Here is a 20,156-nt window from a genome sequence, read left to right as displayed (position 1 = left end):
TTCATCCATTCTCCCATCTAAAACAAAAATGACTCAGGGGACAAGGCAAAGGGGTGGAGGCTGGAGGGAAAGGGTAGAGGAAGAGGAACCCAAGAGGATGAGGGAGAAAAGAAGCAGGAGGGAGACAGAAGGGGAGCAAAGATGAACAAAACAAATTAAAGCAAATGAGAAAAATAGGAGGACAGCACATTAGCACTGGTACTTCATGGCAGTAAGTCTTAGCTGTGGCTAAGCCTCAAGTCTTACCAAAGACTTTGTCAGTCTTTTCTGCAGGTCTCCTGAAGAATTCTTTTTAACTATCGATATTGGGACACTGTCAACATTATAAGGTCTAAGTTGTGCCATTCATCGGAGAAGTTAAGTACCTCCTTGACTGACAGTATTGACATTATCCAAGTGCTTTAAAATGTTTAATACATTGAACACTATTTTGGACACTTGTTTTGAAAAAAAAAAAAAAAAATTTGGCAAGTGATGAGAAGGGGTGGAGTATTTCACCTTTAAAAATCTGGGTGAAGCTCCACGTTTGATGCCTTCCTTAAATTTAAAAAATAATTGTGTTTGTTTCTATTTGACACGTTGAATTTTTTTCCAATGTTTTTTTTACTTTCTAGGAATTTATTTTATACATGGTGCAGTCTTGACAAGATATGCAGTTATTTTGAGTGCTGACTTCCTTTTGCTTGGATTTTCAGCTTACCCCAATTAGTACCAAAGAAAAGTTTGTATTTTAGAAAGTGAAGTTGCTTAATACGTGTTTTCTGATGACAGTAGTTCACCAGTCACGCACATGGGTGATGTCATTGAAGTTGTCGGCTAAACAGAATTTCTTGAAGACCTCTCCAGACACGTGCAGCTCTTCTCGTGCTACCACAGCCATGCAGCGTAAATGTAACTAAGCTAATGAGCTCAACTCGAGAAAGGAAAGGGGGGATTTTCTATAAAAACAAGCAGAGTCACAACAGTCACACATAGGACTTCCTAGCTAAGGGTTGTTTAACAAAAAAGGGAAATACTGCCAACTCTTTTTGGCATATTAGAACTTTATTTATTTTTAAAGAAATACAACCATAAATTATAAAAATGAGCTCTGTAGGAGGGGATGGTGTTAGGCTCTCTTAAAGATTCTGATATCTTCCCAACATAGGAGAAGAGGTCCCGTTGCTCCCTGCTTGTTCCGGTAGAACATACTTACCTGACTGAATCAGGACAATCTGATTTGACACCTGATGTCTGAAAACTTTTAGAATGCAATTAATTGCTCTTAGCTCTAGAAATATAGCTTTTTTTTTTCCTAGACAGAAAAGGAAGCCTAGGTGGAGTGCCCCATTTAGTTGAGCTCCCCAACCAGGTTGCAAATATCTCTGGTCAAGATAATAGAGAGGGGCTGAATTAGCAAATGCATGCCCTTGGTCAAACTGAAATGAGTGCCACCAAGAAACGGAACCTGAGGTCTTCAAGTATATGGATGCATTCCTGTAGTCTTTAAAGTAGCTTGATTCACCTGGGATTTTAACGTCCACTGGGCATGTATCATATGGAGACGAGTCATGATTAAATGGACCATTGTGGCCATGAGACCCCAAATCCTCAAAATTGTTCAAGCTGATTATTTGCTGACTCTACCTTACTTTCTCCACTACAGATACAAAGTCAGAGATTCTGACACCAGTGTGAGGTGTTCTACGAATGTCGGTATATTAAAAGTTCATAAATAAATAAATGGCTAGAGTTGTGTCTAGTAGAGTCCCTATGAATTCTAGTTGAGCTGACTGGCTCAGATTAAATTTGTGATAACTGATTATGAACCTTAGTAATTCCAGCACCCAAATGGTGTTTTGCCTGTATATATCTGCATCTGCCAGAGAAATTAGCTAGATCAGCCAATTATCTACTTTATGTAGCAATGCCACAAGGACAACCAGACATTTGTGAAAAACCATAGAGCTGATGCTAGTCCAAAAATTTAGTATGTAGTACTGGAGGTAGTGTTTCCCCAACAAAAAATCTAGAATACATGTGACTTGGATGCATCTCTCCTTTGCCTTCCTCAAATGCAGAGACCAGACTCCTTTGTTTAAGAAGGGGCATTGAACCTTTCTGTCATAAGACACTTGCTAAAGGCCCAAAGATCTAGGATAGGGCATATTCCAGTTCTCTTGGCAACCAGGAAATACTGGGAGTAAAATCCCTGCTCTCTACAAGGAAGTCTTCTAGAATAGAAAATGGGATCCTGTTTCCCTTTGGTTTAAGTCAAAAGCCCATCCCTTGGATGATGATTGGATGGCCATATGGAGTTTGCAGCTCCTTTATTCTTGATGGTGACGCCTTAAACCTCACTGCCTGGGGTAAGGTGGGCCAGGGGGATATGTAAGTTGCGTGGAGTGAAATTCTGGATCGAGCAGTAGGAATTATAACATTTTCAGAGATGTAAAACTATAAGATTGATGGGGTAAGGGATAGAATGGTGGTTGGGGTTTAGCTGAATTAATTTTGATGTATAGATCTTGCCCAATTTAGATTGGATTTATATTTTTATAAATGTCTTTGTTGGCTGTTTTAAGACCTATGATAGTTTAGAGGTGACAATGCAAAGCATCTGAAGCATAGACTGGCAGTCTCATGAGCTTCACTGTTCCTTGGACATAGCACTGCATTATCTGGTATGTGCTATACAAATGATTAACAATAATGAGATTTCCAACACTGTAAGGTGTGACTACAAGCCTTTTCTACATATCCTCAAGGAAACCTCAAGTCCACTAGCTGAGAGCCTGCACACACCAATAGCTATGGCAGAGGCTCTCAGTGCTATTTCAAAAGCATCACAGGTTGTGCAAGCCAGATGCTTTTCACATTCCTCAGTGATCATGAGGTGACAAAACTCACCTATTGCAGTAGAAGGAGAACATCTGAATTCCAGATTATATGTAACTATTGCATCATGTCGATCTGTTAAGATGTTATCTGGGATTGGAGCATAGCATTCTAGTAATTTTTTTTCCCAAAAAGATCCAGAATCTGAGTGTCATATCCTTGGGGTTAAAAGTATGGGTTCTTGAGCTCTTGACTATTTTTAAGGTCAATTTAATACCTCTAAGGTGAGGTAACTGGGGCTTGCGATAACCCTCAGCTGCTTGCAGACAACCTCATGTCTGCCTTCTTAAGAATAATGTTTGGGATCTCCTGCATCACCTTCCATATATCATGGAAGAAAGATTAGATAGGCGTTGCCACCAACATTTAGAAGCATACAATTATTTGAGAAGGCCAAGAAGTGCCCTGGGCTCTCCCTCAACCTGCAACTAAAAAATGTGACAGCCTTAGTCATTCTATGATAAAAAGACAAGGAAGGAAAGGTAACCAGGTGGAAACCTATTCCTGGCCTGCAGCAATAAGCTGCAATGGAAGGTCAGCCGAATAGTCCCCTTCAGAAAAGAATACTCCTCTGACAAGTATCCAGGACTCCTCAGACTCAGAAAACACTGGCTGAAAGGATGTCTGAAGACCTCAATAGCATAAAATGCAACTCTTTGGGCACTGGGACCAAGAAATGTCAAGAAGCACGAGAGGATTCCTGCTCCAAAACAGTGATAGAATGGTGCTGAAAAAGGCTCAGTGTGCCAACTCTGTGCCGGCATAGAGGAAGTTCACTCAACAGGGGGCTACTAAAATGATTAGAGGCCTTCATTCTAAAGCGTATGGGGACAAAGATCTAAACATGTATACTCCTAGGGGAAAAGTAAGATAGGAAAGATCTGATAGAGAAATTTAAACACCAAGGTTTCCATGCACATAAACTTGGCTTTTTTCAACAGAAAGGAATGTCTAGAACAAGGTGTCATCGGATGAGGTGAAAGGAGGTAGACTCAAGTAATTCAAGGAAATATTTCTTTACAGAGATGGTAGTGTATGCATGGAACAGCCGTCCTGTGGAGTGCTGGAGACAAGAACAGTATCTGAAGTCTAGAAAACAAGGGATACACACAGGGGATCTCAGAGGGTGTGTAGGCATTGTAAAGCTGAATTAATGTGTGGATAGGCAGACCAGACAGGCTGTATAATCATTTCATGTATCATGCTTCTATGTAACGTACCAAGATGAGTCAAGATGCTTGGCATATTGAGTAAACACTTCAATGATTCACCTGCTCAATTTTGCCTTGACCAATATCAATGACAGACTGGGATTGGCCTTGTAAGTAAGTGGCCATCCTCCATGGTTTTGTGGAGATCAGTGCAAAAGGCTTCAGCTTGGACCTCTGGAGACTACTGTGGCATTATCTGTGACTGGGAGGCAGAGCTCACCCCCAGACACAGCTGCTTTAAATAATAAAAAAGCTCTTACATCTCCTTGCTCTCTGAACAGTGTGTCAAAAACCCTTGGAAGCTTCGGAGCTTCTGCTTGTCAGATTTTCTCCACAGCTTCACGCTCGAGCTCTTACAGTTTTCATTTCAGGTCAAGTGAGGGAGAGCGCAGTTTCAACTCCTGGGTCTGTCCTTTGACCAAGGAGTCAATCTGCTTGGTGCACTGACCACCAGCAGTCTGTGTGGCTTGGTGGCCCTCATGTTATGTCTTCAACACTAGTTTTGATAAGCTGGAATTTTGTTCACTGGCAAGGAAAGTAAGAAGCCTATCAGCCCAAACCACTGGATGGCATTCTTGTGCAGATGCCACTGAGTCATCAAGGCCTTGTCCCAGACATCTGTTGCAAACTTTGTGATAATCAGTGATAGACATCTTTTGTTTACACTCAGGACAGAACCTGAAGCCAATGGCCTACTTCTTGGGCATAACTAGGAAAAAAAAGCAAACTGAATAAATCTCCCTCTCAAATTAGATAATGTGAAGAGAAAAAAAACATTTAATAGCGTGGTCCACCAGCAACAATCAAGTAAGGAAAAGCACAAGCTAACTCAGTAAAGGAGAAGAGGGTGAGGGTCGGAGGAAGAACAAGCAGAGAAGGAAGTTACATTTAGAAATATACCAAAGAACTAAGGATTGTTTTGGCTGAAATCAGATGAGATCTCTGCAGCAATTCTATGGGATTGCAAAGAGGAAAATGCATGTGTCAGTTCTGATGAACAAAATATGAACTGAGAATTGTGGGGCTATGGAAGCGTAATAACTACCACACATGGGAAGCGAAAGACATACTTTTCCAAAAAAGCTCTGGAAGAATCTGTCCATTTTGCACCAAGTGCAATCATGTAATCCACGTGTGCGACCATGGTAAATTGCTTGTCTTCAGAGAAAATTAAATTATCCACAACTTGTTTTAATGATCTTTAAATATCTACGTATGTAAGTGCACCAACACAAACAGCATTTTATTTTTAAAAAAAAAATTAAACTATATTCTGAACTGAGGTGAATAATTTCACTTAGAGGGCCAGTGCTATGCCATTTCATAATCCTGGCTACAAATTGCAAATTAGGTTGCTACTAAAGGAGTTTAGTAGTATTGAGCTAAATACTAAGGACATTTTGTATTTTCTGCTTAAAAGAGGCCCATGGCTGCAATAGTAGCCACTAGTAGTCAAATTATCATAGGAGAATCCCTTCTTCCTGATAAAGTTACAAAAGAATATATTTCAGTTACTGTCTTATACAAAACATTAAGACATTTAATCTTCCATGTGGTCATACAAATTAGTTTTATATTTTGGCAGTAGGAATGATAACTGGGACAATGTCTGACAATATGTCAAACATGCTCCATTATTTTTAATGCTGGAAGGCCGTTCTTTTTCCTAATATCATTCCATTGATGCAAGTATTGTAAAAATGTATGTTTTTTTAAACTGTAAAAAGTGAACTCAAAATAGTTTGTGTCCTCCTCTTCTCATGTCCAAATCACACAATGAAAAAAAAAACAAAACAAAAAAACACAACAGCGACTGTATCATGCCTGGACATAGCTGCTACTCGTCTCCAACCTTTATATGCACAAATTTAAAATTTCAACTGAATGAAAGATGCATGCAAACTAGAACAATGTCCATGGAGATCAGTTCTTACTTTGTTCTCTGCAGCCAAGACCACCAGAGTACAAGCTTCAATGGGTACTGCTCCACACTCTGACAAGGACCCTGAAGTCAGCGCCTTGGAACTTTCAGCAGAAAGACTCTGGCTTGGGGAGATGCCAGGGTCCTGAGCTAAGAAACACCAAAACAACATGAATTAGAGGACAGAGTGACCAGATAGTCTTGTTGCTGCTGTACTGGCAGTAGGAGCTGGTTTAAATGTTTACTGTATATTTTACTCCTGGAAACAACCAAGGAGAGGGAGCAGCAAAAAGTAGCTTATTTGCCTCCAATTTCATCCTGTGATGTCACAGTTCATGCTGCTGTGTTGAGCAATTCTACTTTACTTATTAACCTATGCTTTTAAAAGCAATATTGCACAAATATTTGTTTAAACATTAGTTGGCCTTTTAGAACAAGTTTAAGGTTTATTTTAATATTCAAGGCTTTGAGAGGGATTGGCCCTCATCTTCAGGACCAGCTTCACATGTATGCTCCACGTTGAGCTTTGCACTCAGAGGACGAGGGATCTCTCGTTAGTTCCATCAATAAAGAGGTTCAGTTCATCATAAAGCATTTTCTATGATGGCTCCTACTACCTGGAACCAATTGCCTAAGAATTAGGTCTTTTGCAAGATCTGATTTTTTTGTAAACATTTAAAAATATGGTTTACATAGATACTCTTGAGTATTGTGTTAGATATTCATAGTTTTATTTTTTCTTAGGTTTTTTTTAATTTAATGCTATTGTTTATTGTGAATGTGGTTATATGTACTTTGGGATTGTGTACTATTATGTTATTACAGCCGATTCTGTACAGTTTGTTCTGCTGGACTCAAATCGCATATAATTTTTTAAAAAATAAGCATGTAAAATATTTTAAGTAAGTTACAGATCAAGTTTTCTAATATAAGCAGCATAAAGCAAAGGTTGCTTACCTGTAACAGGTGTTCTCACAGGACAGCAGGATGTTAGTCCTCATATATGGGTGACATCACAGGATGGAGCCCTATACGGAAAACTTTTCTGTCAAAGTTTCTATAAAGCTTTGACTGACACTGGCACACTGAGTGCACTGAGCATGCTCAGCCTGCAATTATCCCTGTGAACCACAGGTGTCTCCCTCAGTCTTCTTTTTTCCACTCTGCAGTAAGCATAGCGGTTAGGAGCTCTGTGAGAAATTCTAACACTTAAACTTTTACTTCACAAACACTTTTTCCCTGCACGGGTCTCCCTTCACGTACATTTATTCGATGCTCAGTGAGTACTATGCCCTGTTTTTCGGTCGGTTCCTGTCACCTCACTGGCCTGCCAACAAACTGCGGCCTTCCCTCTCCCTATGTTTTCAGTTAGCCACACATAGCCTGCGAGTGTCTCTCTGACACTCTGCCTGGTTATTAGCGCTAGTGGGACAGGGACTTCCACGGTTTCCGTTGCTGCCAGGGCCCCTGTAGATTCAGATCCTTCGATTTTTCGGTACCCTCGCACAGTCGATGGCCCATCGCTACTGTCGGTACCCCCTTCAGACCGTCCTGGATTCTTAGATGCCATTGGTACCCATCCATGGCACTGATTTTTCCTTGGGTTTCATCGGTGCCATCATTACCCGGATGGATGCCATGACGCACACCTTGTCTTGTTGCTGCCATCTATGCCCGGGTCGATGCCACAGATGCCCAGGGCACTTCCATCGATGCCAGGGCCATTGCCATCGGCGGCATGGTGCCAGGGCCACTTCCATCGGCGCCAAAGTCTATTCCATCGATGCCATGGGTGCCCGAGTAGATCCAATCGATACCGTCTATGGCCATGCCGTCTATGCCCGTGGCCATGCCACAGATACCATCGGCACCCGGCTCCATACATCGATGCCCTCGACGCCCACGTAATTTTCATCTGTGTCTTCTATGTTCTATCGATGTAGTCATCGACTCAGTCGATGCCGGTATCATTTTTCCGGTGCCTACGATGTTTTTCGATTATTCGATGCCACATCGTTTCCATAGATACCTATGCCGATGCCGTCAGTGCTTCCATCACTGCCTGGGTCATCGACATTTTTTCATATATATATTTTTGACGATACCCTCGAGGCTGCTTCGGCCACCATCAACACCGTCAATACTGACATAGCACCGCCACGTAATGCCCTCGCCTAAACACAGTGCTCCATGCTTTGGGTTCTTATTAAAGCTCCGTATTAGCCTATGACACTAGTGTCAGGAGCAGTGCAAGCATGCTGACAGTCAGTCTTCATTCGCCATCTAAGACAGCGAGGGCATCCACCTCTGCGCTGGGGAAAGACCGGGCTGAGCACCATGGCACTCAGTGTCACAGACACGGTGACCGTCTACCACCGACACCATCCAGCACATCGGTGCTATCCTTCTCAGTGCTGAAGAATGCCTGGGCCGAGCAACATCACCATTGCCACTGTTCCGCACAGTGCTGGCAGTCCTTGGTGCTTCAGAAACACTGGAACGAGTTCTGAAGAATTCTGCACTGGCGTCACGAGACATCGAGCCGCTGCGACGAGGGCCGGATTCACGAGCTGTTAATTGGCTCCCCTGTTCCCGAGGCGTGCCCCACCGACATCAGTGGGGGATTGTGGCCCTCCACAAAAAACTACCGTGATAGCGCCAGCCACACTCAGCCTGTCTTCTCTATACCTGCGCCACCATACCAGGCATCAGAGTTGAGACGGACGTCTACGTCCACAGGCTACCTCTCGATGACTCCTGAAATTCACAGAGCCAGCAATCTTCGGCGATCCACGTCAGATGGTAAGTACCCGCTTCTGCGGCATTCCCATTGAGATGTGTTCTCTAGTTCAGACCACATGATTCTAGGTCATCTCCCTTCCAAGAACCATATTAGTGTCACATATCGCTATTGCCAGCTATGTGAGCCACAATACCAAGAGAAACTCTTATCATTTCTTTGGGATTGCATCAGGACATCCTCCTGCTTTCAGCAACGGGACTGTGTACTGATTAATGCTCTGGATTCTGGCTCCTAATTCAGAGCCAAAGTTCCAGATGCATTCGCTGATCTGCTAAACACGAGATCCAGCAAGTACTACCTCAGGTGCAAGACCACCTCGAAACCTGACGACAGGTCTCGATGTCTACTTGTACAGCACACAGAAATGCGGGTAAGACCTTACCGCTCATGCTCCCTTGGGAGCTTACATGATATCCAGATTACATCAGCCGTGCCAGTTGGCCACCTCTTGGTCTCCCAACTAGCTGGATATCAGACCGGCCACCCCACTTTGTACCAAGGTTCCCGGTACACTCCCCCAAACGCTACAAAGCGAAGCAGGGAGGGGGATTGGGGAGTTTTCATTACACTATTCTTTCTTTCAACAGAAAGTAGTTACTCTCCGCCCATCCTGGACCTCAGAAATACCAACTTTCTTCAGAAGGCACAGGTAAAATGGTATCTCTCGTCAGCATGCTTCCATATCGCAGTAAGTACATTACTTCTAATCTTTCTATGTGCTTCATGGTGAGTCAACAATATTACAATCCCAAGCTCTGCCGGTTGCACCAGCTTCGGTAACTGGGATATTTCATTGAATCACTATCGGTGACTGCTGTTTCTCTTCGGAGAACTGCATCATTTACACTTTTCCTTGCATGGACGGCTGCATAACCACAGTCAGTCCACGCAAGGAGCTCTAACTTCATGACTCACTATAAAATTACTGCCTGGGATTACTGTCACTGCCATAAATCCTTTATACAACACTTCTGGACACCACAGTCACAATGACCTTGTCCAGCAACACGCAGACATTCTAATAAATTCCTACATGTCCCTGCGCGCATATTCCATAACCTCAGCCCCTCAATTCTTCATTGTCGGGCCATGGAGTTTTTTCACTATGCACTTTCCTCATAGATCCAAAACTGCTATGGGTTAGATTCAGTGAAATTCCTTTATCAGTGGGTCTAAGCTGTTCAACCGTTTTCGTCCCTCATCCATATTGCAGATCTAGAACAAAAACCTAGTCTGATCCTGCTTATTCTTGCATTTACTCAGGGTTGTAAAGTTTGACCTAAAATCTTCTCAACCCAATATGCTTATATTCCGCTCCAGGCACAATTTCACATGAAATTCCTAGAGCTTGTAGCCACGAGTTATACCCTTATGCCTTCCAATACTGCCTCTGCAACAAATCTTTGTGCATACAGACAGCATAGGGACAATGTGCTTTCCAACATACAAGCACGCACAATCTCTTAGCTGCTCTACAAGGAAGCTGCGCAGCTCTACCCTTGGCCCTTGTTCACTCCATGTATCCTCGGGCCACTTATCTAAGAGACTTACTGAACTCAATAGCAGACCTTCTCCATATAGGATTCCATCCTCTTGAATGGACTCGAACTACATGTGTAAAGAGAAAAATCTTCTAGCGCTGAGGTCAACTGAACTTGCCCTCTGTGTCCGAATCGAACCATATGGTGCACAGATTCTCTCTACACATGTTTCCAATGCGTTCCCATACACGCCTTTCTTCCATTAAGGGCCTCTTAAATGTGTCTCTTCTACTGCCTGTCATAGCCAGCACTCTTCTAATGCTAAACCAGGACAGGGTTCATTGTTCCTCAGACCCACGTCCTGGCCCAGTCCAGTATGCTTCCCATACTTCTCAATCTTTCTATCACACCAGTAACCAATTTGCCTTCTCACAAGTCAGTCTCAAATCGTAGACTCACTGATGTTCTCAGGTACTGGTAGCGTCACAAAACCTTCCACACATAAATCCTACCATTCAAAATGGCATGATTTACCACATGATGCATACAAAAGGGTATTTTCCTTTTTCTACACCACTCTTTTCTCTTGCTCCCTCGGATTCTGCTCCCCAGACATCCTCCACATAGGTACACCTCTGCTCCAATTGGTGTATTGTTTAGGAGTGGGGATACCAGATTAACAGTAAACCCCTTCTGAGTCATCTTACCATGGATTATCCACTGATCAAGCAGTCTCTATTTTCACTAGTCACGGAATGGAACCTATATCTCATGCTTATAAGTCTCATACATTCTCCGTTCGAGCCTTTCCATTCCTCTCATTTCACAGTTTGGCATGGGAAATTCTTTCCCTCGTAAATGTCACTTCTGCCAATAGGGTCAGTGAGTTACACACCTTGTTACATATCATCCGACCCTGCGTTCCTCCTTGACCGTGTGGTTTTACGTATTCAACTTCATATCCTTAAGGTAGACGTTGCATCTCACCTTACTCAGAATATACACTGCCCATTTTTCCAACACCTCTCTCTCACCAAAGCAAGAGGGTTTTTCCACTCCTTGGTCTGTAATAATGCACTTGCATTCTATCTAGCTCGCACTACATGCCATAGGAATTCCACCTAACTCTTTCCTTCTGTGGCAAGAGTCAACCTGCGAGTTCCACTGGGCAAACAGACCTATTCCTCCTAATTGACGGTCTGTATCTCTTTTCTACCAACAAGCAGGTATTTCACTACAACACTGTGTGTAACCACACTCGTCCGTCCCAGCCTCAATAGCTTCCCTTCGGCTGGTGCTGCTTGTACATATTTATCAGGCTGCAACCTGGAGCTCTCTCCATACCTTCACAGCCATTATTGCTTAGATACGACTAGCCGGCATGCTCCATGTTTGGCCAGTCCGTCTAATCCTATTCCTTTCGGGTTAACTACCCAACATTCTTCCACCAACCCTTTAAGGATTTCAGGATGCCCTCTGTTCCAAACTCCACCCACGTGATCGCGCCCTTTGCGCGTCTTGGGTGCATTTGGTGCACTCTCTGGCATCCTCAGCTCGGTACTCACCCATTTGTGAGGACTACCATCCTGCTTGTCCTGTGAGAAAGCAAATGTTGCTTACCTGTAACAGGTGTTCTCGCAGGATGTTAGTCCTCACGAAACCCACCCGCCACTCCACGGAGTTGGGTCCTATACGTTTTTACTTTTATTTTAGTTTCGCTTGCGCTTTTAGCTATAAGACAAGACTGAGGGAGACACCTGTGGTTCACAGGGATAATTGCAGGCTGAAGAGTAGATCACTGATACATTGTACAATATGGATTGTTTTATAAAGAAAGCTATTACATCTCTCTTCTCTCCTCACCTCTCACAAGATTTTCCCTTTTTCTCCAAGGACAAATAGGATATTAGTATCCTCTCAGGTGGATGACAATCAGAGCCCTGGTCAGAAACCTTAACTTCACAGCTTCAAGACTTTTCATTAGTTCTCCTGAGCATGTGTAGGATTGTCTATCATGGGCATTGAAATGGGAATCCTCTCAATTCTATTTATTTTCCATGGAAGTGGCTGATTCAGCTACTCTGAAGTAAAGTTTTCTTACCTCCAAAATCTCATTTCCATGTGGGATTCTCTGGAAGCCTCCCACCTAGGGTACATATTTCAAATTTTTCTAAGTCTTCTTTATTTTTCCCTCAGCAACAGCACGGATATCTGTTTATTGACTGACATCGGTTGGGTCACCTTTTGTTTTAAAAATCAGGTTATTTGATTTTGCATTGGTGATTTTTTATCCAATGTCCAATAAACTGAAGACCAGAGGCTTTTCCAAGTGCCCTAAGTGCAGCCACATCATGTCTGTCACAGACCTACATGACAGACGTGTTGTGTGTGGTGGGCATGACCACATTGTCTTGGGATGCTTTATATGTGAAGATGACTCTCAGACTGTCGAAATAGGTTAAAACTTAACAAAAAGAACTTTTCTATAACTAACTTCAAGCCATTGGTGTCCGATGCCGCTAGTGGTGCATCTAAGAAGCATTGAATTGTGACAAAGCATCTTCTAATTCATCCCACCCAACAAACATAAGGGTCACCAGTGAGGAGCACTGAGAGAAGACAAAGTACAGACTAGAGTATGGCAGACTGAATGCTAAAAAAAAAAATGCAAAGTTAAGCATTTGGGCTGTAAAAACCTAAGGGAGCAGTACAATCTAGGGGGTGAAAATCTTTATGTATAAAACAAGAGAGGGTTACAGGGATGATCATATCTGATGATCTCAAGATGAACAAAGAGGTGGATAAGGCAACAGCAAAAGCCAGAAAATGCTTGGGTGCATAGGGAGAGGAATGGTAAGCAGAATAAAGGAGGAGGTCATATTGCCCATGTATAAGTCCCTGGTGAAACCTCACTTGGAATACCATGTACAGTTCTAGAGTCTGCACCTTTAAAAGGATATAAACAGGATGGAGTTGGTCCAGAGGGTGGCTACTAAAATAGTCCGTGATCTTTTTTGTAAAGCATATGGGGGACACAAAGATCTACATATGTAAGCCCTAGAGGAAAGGCAAGAGGGGAGATACGAGACGTTTAAATACCTCAGAGTAGGGGGGGGAATGGTGAGGGAACAAATCACAAACCAAATGAACATTGTAATTGTTGTTTGCTGTTATACTTTTCTCATTTGAATAAAAATAATTTTTAAAAACCCTCAGTTTCAATGCACATTAGGTGGGTCTCTTTCAAAGGAAGAGAGATTCAGAAACAAGGGGTCGTGAGATGGGGGTGAGAGGTTTGATTCAGGAGTAATAGGAAGAATTTCTTGGCAGAAAGGGTGTTTGATGCATGGAGCAGCATCCCAGTGGAGTTGGTGGAGACAAGGACAGTATCTGAATTTAACAAAGCATGAGACAAGCACAGGGGGATCTCTGAAGGCATAGTAGGGATGAATAGTTGTGCGGATGAGCAGACTAGACAAACCATATGGTCTTTTTCTAAAGTCTTTCTTCTGTGTATAATGGACATTAGGATACTGGCTACCTCTTCCTGGATCCAGTCAAAAACACAGCCTGTGGTTTTGTTGGAAACAGTCTGGTTCTAGGTTCTCTAACTGGGTCAAGATCAAAGAACCTGTTGACCAAAAAAGGAGGGGGAAATGGATAGCAAATGTTGCTTACCTGTAACAGGTGTTCTCAAAGGACAGCAGGATGTTAGTCCTCACATATGGGTGACATCCCAGGATGGAGCCCAATCACGGAACACTTTTGTCAAAGTTTCTAGAACTTTGACTGGCACCTACTGGGCATGCCCAGCATGGCACTAAGCCTGCAGCCAGCCGAAAGTGCCGAAAAATAAAATAAGAAAAACAAACTCAACACCGCGGAGTGGCGGGCGGGTTTCGTGAGGACTAACATCCTGCAGTCCTGTGAGAACACCTGTTACAGGTAAGCAACATTTGCTTTCTCACAGGACAAGCAGGATGAGGATGTCCGAGAAATGCACCAAATGTACCCAAGATGTGCAATAGGCACAAGGACTGGGGTGGAACTTGGTAGAGGGCATCCTGGTACGTCAAGTTGTAAAAAGGTTAAGCAAGACAGATTGGCAGAAGATGGAATCTTGTCTTTCGGCCTTGTCTAAGCAATAATGGGCTGTAAAGGTATGGAGAGAACTCCAGATAGCAGCCCTGCAAATGTCAGGAAGCGGCACAGAGTGTAGGTGCGCTACTGAAGTCGCCATGGCCCTCACAGAGTGTGCTTTAACACGGTCTTGAAGCGGAATGCCTGCTTGCTGATAGCAAAAGGATATGCAGTCTGCTAACCAGGAGGAGAGAGTCTGCTTACCCACAGGTTGCCCTAATTTGATGGAATGGAAAGAGACAAACAATTGAGTGCTTTTCCTGTGGGCAGCTGTACGGTCTAGATAGAATGCTAGAGCCCGTTTGCAGTCAAGGGTATGCAGAGCCTGTTCTCCTGGATTGGAGTGGGGCCTGGGAAATGGATTGATTAATGTGAAACTCCGATACTACCTTAGGTAAGAACTTAGGGTGAGCGCGGAGTACTGCCCGGTCCTGCAGAAGTTTAGTGTAAGGCGGATAGGTAACTAGGGCCTGTAACTCACTAACTCTGCGAGCAGATGTGATTGCCAAAAGAAAAAAAATCACCTTTCATGTGAGATAGCGAAGATCACAGGATTGGAGAGGCTCAAATGGTGGTTTCATGAACCGACCCAAAACCAGACTGAGGTCCCAAGAAGGGACCGGAGGACGCAGTGGAGGCTTGAGGTGAAGCAAGCAAACGTGTTACGAGGGGTTGTACCAAAATAGGAACGTCCCCGACTCCTTTATGGAAGGCAGCCACCGCACTGACATGCATTCTGATGGAGGAAGTTTTTAAACCTGATTCTGACAAGTGCCATAGATAGTCTAGAAACTTTGTAGTGGAACAGGTAAAGGGATTGAGAAGAACACCATGACTTAAACCTATTCCATTTGTAGAGGTAAGACTTCGCTTCACGGAAGCCCTCCATGAGAATCAGGACACGGGAAACTGGCTCTGAAAGGTTAAGTGGCTGAAGAATTAACCTTTCAACATCCAGGCCATCAGGGACAAAGCTTTTGGGGTGGCCTTCCATCTTTGCCACGAGTGGATCACACTCCGTTCGCTGCACATGGGGGCCTTCATCTTCGCCGTGAACAAAGCACGTCCCACAGCACACGCGGGACACGCTCCGTTTGCGGCATGCTGGAGTCTCCTCTGCTATTTTCTGCGCAGAATTTGGCAATTCTGCACGGGGGGGGGGATTCTGCGCAAATTCTGTGTGCGCAGTTCCCCCAGGACTAAGCTATTACATGGGAGTTCAATGCACATATTCACATTCATTACTGTTTTGATAAATACTCCTGACACACCAGCAGGTTTGGTCAATCTGCCCTGAAAGATTTGAGGTTTAAAAATCCAATTCCATTTCCCTTAAGGCCCACTCGTTTTATTTCCAGGTTACCTTAAAAAAAAAAAAGTGTTTAGATGTCCTGTTGACAGGAAAAACTTTGTTTGTGCCAATTGGCATTCTTCATGTTGCATCTTCCCCTTTTTTGTTAAGGGGAAAGAGGCTATGGATTCCCCACCTGTGAGGACTAACATCCTGCTTTGCTCGAGAAAGTGAAAGTTACTTACTTGTAACAGACCTTCTCAGAGGACAGCAGGATGAATCCACCCACCTCCCCCAGGAGTTGGCTTTTTTTTTTTTTTTTAAACTAGATTAAAGAAGATGGTCCCTGCATGACTCATGACAGGACAATCCTGCATTTGCTTAGCCCAGCTTCTGAGAGCTTTAGAATCTGAAGTCAAGGTTTCCAACCAGTTCTCTGTCTGATGACATCACCCAGCTGTGAGGACTTGCATCCTGCTGCCCTCAGAGAACATATGCTACATATTTTATTCTGTTCTCCTCAGCTCTGATTTATTTTTATCTACACCTATCTTTGACATGATCAACGTAGTCACTAGTCATTCCAAAGATCACACAAGTATTGATGCCACAATCTGCTGTTCAGATATTCAGAGGGCTAGCAGTGTGAGTCTGGTGTAGCAAAAATGACATGAGGCGGGTGGCACCTTTTAGACTCATCAATTTATTGAGGCATGAGCTTTCGGACAGAGTACACTTTGTCAGATGTATGAAGTGAAGTACAGAAGTGGGTAAATTACATAGGGGTGGTCAGGATACAGAACAAAGGAAACACTGAATAAGCAGGCAGAGTGTGGAAACAAAGTGGTAATAGTATTACAGTTCAGGCTACTGATAACTGAAATAAGTGTGAAAAGACAATGATCTGAGAAGAGTTAAGTTCATACATTAAGTGTTCCATGAAGCCATTGTCTGTTTTGCTGTGAAATCACACCTACTATACATAGTAAATATTAAAGCTGGCCCTTGTTGCAAGGTTAGGTAAAAATAGATATGAATTCTATTAAAAGTTAACTTCCTTGCTCATATAACAACTGGTCAGAGGATGGAGGAGACGAGGACATGCATGCACATTCATTTTCAACAGTCATCATCAATCCATACTGCTGTGTTTAAGTCATTACCAGACAAATTAGGTGAGTTTTCTATAAAAGATATTGAGAATAAAGTCAATGCACTTGTAAGGATGTAGGCTTAGAAATGATTTATTGAACTCAAACTCCAAGTAGGAGGAAGGTCATGTCTAGAGAGCACGTTTGTTATAGGACAGCAACAAGCACTTAATGGAGAAGAACACACCACCATGTTTACAGGAATGAGACCAGCCTTTGTATTACATGTCCTCGCTTTTTTTTGTGTGCCAACATCTGCACCTACCTTTCATACATACCTGTTTTAAGTATTACCAGGTGCGCAGAATCATCACGGATATAAGACACGGCAGCAATATCATGGATGGGAACCCTGAGTATAATGTCCTCTCCGTCTCTCCAGACCAGTTTAACATTGTAGGCAGAGAGACTAATCACAGCATCGTGCTCCTGGGTCAGCTGTCCTGGGAGCTGGTGTGCCCTCTGAAAGCAAAAAAAAAAAAAAAAAAATCAGCAAAGTACAGGCAATTAATTTGCTCTCTCTTTACCTCGCTAAAGTATTATGATGGGCAGCAGTCCTCACAAATCTTCTAAGTACTTGTCTCCAAATTACTTTTCTAATAGCATTCATATTTGCTTAAACAATTATTTACAAAAATTAGTAGGTAAATCTGGATTGGCATCAAAATTATATAGGCAATGCTTCAGAAAGGAAAATGTGTTTTCTTTCCACTTAGTCTTCCCTGAAAATTTCCCCTTTCCCCATCCAGCCTTCAGCATACTTTTCACTTCCTTCCCCATCCTTTCAGGAAAAGGTCATATAACAAAGCAACTTCATATGGCAGACAGATGATGATATCCTCATGGTGCATCTGGAAGTGCCGAGTTCAACTCTTCTCAACTAGAGGTTTCAAATCCTATTCCAGGACTATCTGCAGTTTTTGAAGCCCAAGCCAGGGGTTAGATCTAAATCTCTAATTTGATAGCGTTAAGCACAAACCCTTAAGTCCCTTAACAGCCCAAATACACATTCCTATTACTGTTTATGCCAGACTTGTGCTTTCATACTGATACACAAGTATACCCTCCCAAGCTACGTGAAAGGACCAACAGAAACCTTTCATGGCAGCTGAAAATTAGGTCCAGGAGTGCTGAAGATGTAGCTGACGCTAGGAGGAAGGAGGATGATGGGTTGGGCATTTATTATTAGGATTACAACAGAGAGACAACCTAAGAGCTTACTAATGACTAACAAAGTACTGCATATCATTACAGGTATTTTGTAAGGCATGAGTTTGAATGCATGGCTACTAAAATAGCCAGAAATCTTTCTAGCTCAGTGATCATTGGAGCCAATCACTGATGAAAACTGGCTAGCTAAATCAAACCATAAGAAACCAGTTTCTTTGGTAACCAGTAAGATTCATTTCTGACACTACCTATAAAGCTTGGTAACCATGTAACAACCCGATGAAAACTGGTGGTCAAATCAAGTTTTTGTTCTTGCCTCTGATTTTCTGCCAAAATAATTTCAACTAAGTGGCAAGTGTGATTGCAAAACATTTCCTGGAAGGACGGGCCTTAATGCTATTACAAAATAGACCTAGAATATCACTGTTTTCTGTTTATTTCTTTGTTAGGTCATTTGATTGTGCCTTCAGGTATAATTTCTTTCTATTTTGGAGTGTGATAGGAGTTGTTTTCCTGTTTGCTTTTCTACTCCAACTCCCACCCATGTCTCAAAGCTATATTTAACCATCCTTGTTTTATGGTAACTGCTTTTTTCTGCGCACTTGTTATAATTTGTTATATTTTGCAAATGTATACTCTCATGTTATAGTTATGTACGTTTATAATTTATTGATCACCCCTTGTTTTATGTAAACCGACATGATACGAACTCCGTGAATGCCGGTATAGAAAAAAACTCAAATAAATAAAATAAATAAATACTGCAGAGAGAAAATTTATGTAATAGGAAATAAGTAGTACTTTAGACATAATTGCAACATGAACCCTCACTCAGACTTAGTATATGGGCTACTGACCACCTAGGGGGTTGGTGAAAATAACTGTACATAGTAAGAGCCAGTAAGAGGCCTCACACAAATAAGTTTACAATGAACCTTGACTAAAATGTAAGAACATGCCATACTGGGTCAGACCAAGGGTCCATCAAGCCCAGCATCCTGTTTCCAACAGTGGGCAATCCAGGCCATAAGAACCTGGCAAGTACCCACAAACTAAGTCTATTCCATGTTAGCCACTGCTATTACTAGCAACGGTATTTTCTAAGTCAACTTAATTAATAGCAGGTAATGGACTTCTCCTCCAAGAACTTATCCATCCTTTTTTTAAACACAGCTATACTAACTGCACTAACCACATCCTCTGGCAACAATTCCAGAGTTTAATTGTATGTTGAGTGAAAAAGAACTCTCTCCGATTAGTTTTAAATGTGCCACATGCTAACTTCATGGAGTGCCCCCTAGTCTTTCTATTATCTGAAAGAGTAAATAACCAATTCACATCTACCCGTTCTAGACCTCATGATTTTAAACATCTCTATCATATCCCCCCCTCAGCCGTCTCTTCTCCAAGCTGAAAAGTCCTAACCTCTTTAGTCTTTCCTCATAGGGGAGCTGTTCCATTCCCCTTATTTTGGTCGCCCTTCTCTGTACCTTCTCCATTGCAACTATATCTTTTTTGAAATGCGGTGACCAGAATTGTACACAGTATTCAAGGTGCGGTCTCACCATGGAGCGATAGAAGCATGACATTTTCCGTTTTATTCACTATTCCCTTTCTAATAATTCCCAACATTATGTTTGCTTTTTTGACTGCCGCAGCACACTGAACCGACGATTTCAATGTGTTATCCACTATGATGCCTAGATCTCTTTCTTAGGTTCCATATTAGGTGCTACCACCCAACTGTGTAACTATAGCATGGGTTATTTTTCCCTATATGCATCACCTTGCACTTATCCACATTAAATTTTATCTGCCATTTCGATGCCCAGTTTTCCAGTCTCACAAGGTCTTCCTTTAATTTATCAAAATCTGCTTGTGATTTAACTACTCTGAACAATTTTGTATCATCTGCAAATTTGATTACCTCATTCATCGTATTTCTTTCCAGATCATTTATAAATATATTGAAAAGTAAGGGTCCCAATGCAGATCCCTGAAGTACTCCACTGCCCACTCCCTTCCACTGAAAAAAGTGTCCATTTAATTCTACTCTGTTTCCTGTCTTTTAGCCAGTTTCTAATCCACGAAAGGACATCGCCACCTATCCC

The 20,156-nt window shown here is 42.5% G+C and overlaps 1 protein-coding gene across 8 annotated transcripts in view; it reads right to left on the bottom strand.

The window, feature by feature from the left end:
* The window catches only part of CCM2 (CCM2 scaffold protein), a 278,566-nt gene that overhangs the window by 62,406 nt on the left and 196,004 nt on the right, over positions 1–20,156 (bottom strand). For all 8 annotated transcript variants that reach the window (XM_029588207.1, XM_029588208.1, XM_029588209.1 and 5 more), the window contains 2 exons: positions 17,154–17,337; positions 6,023–6,159 (listed from right to left, as the gene is read on the bottom strand). In XM_029588207.1, the coding sequence (XP_029444067.1) occupies positions 6,023–6,159; positions 17,154–17,337 (321 nt within the window). The remainder of the gene's footprint in view (positions 1–6,022; positions 6,160–17,153; positions 17,338–20,156) is intronic.

Source organism: Rhinatrema bivittatum, chromosome 2, assembly GCF_901001135.1.
Source record: "Rhinatrema bivittatum chromosome 2, aRhiBiv1.1, whole genome shotgun sequence".
Taxonomy (NCBI): domain Eukaryota; kingdom Metazoa; phylum Chordata; class Amphibia; order Gymnophiona; family Rhinatrematidae; genus Rhinatrema; species Rhinatrema bivittatum.
The sequence above is the reverse complement of the archived record's forward strand: the minus strand, read 5'-3'. Positions and strand labels throughout refer to the sequence as shown.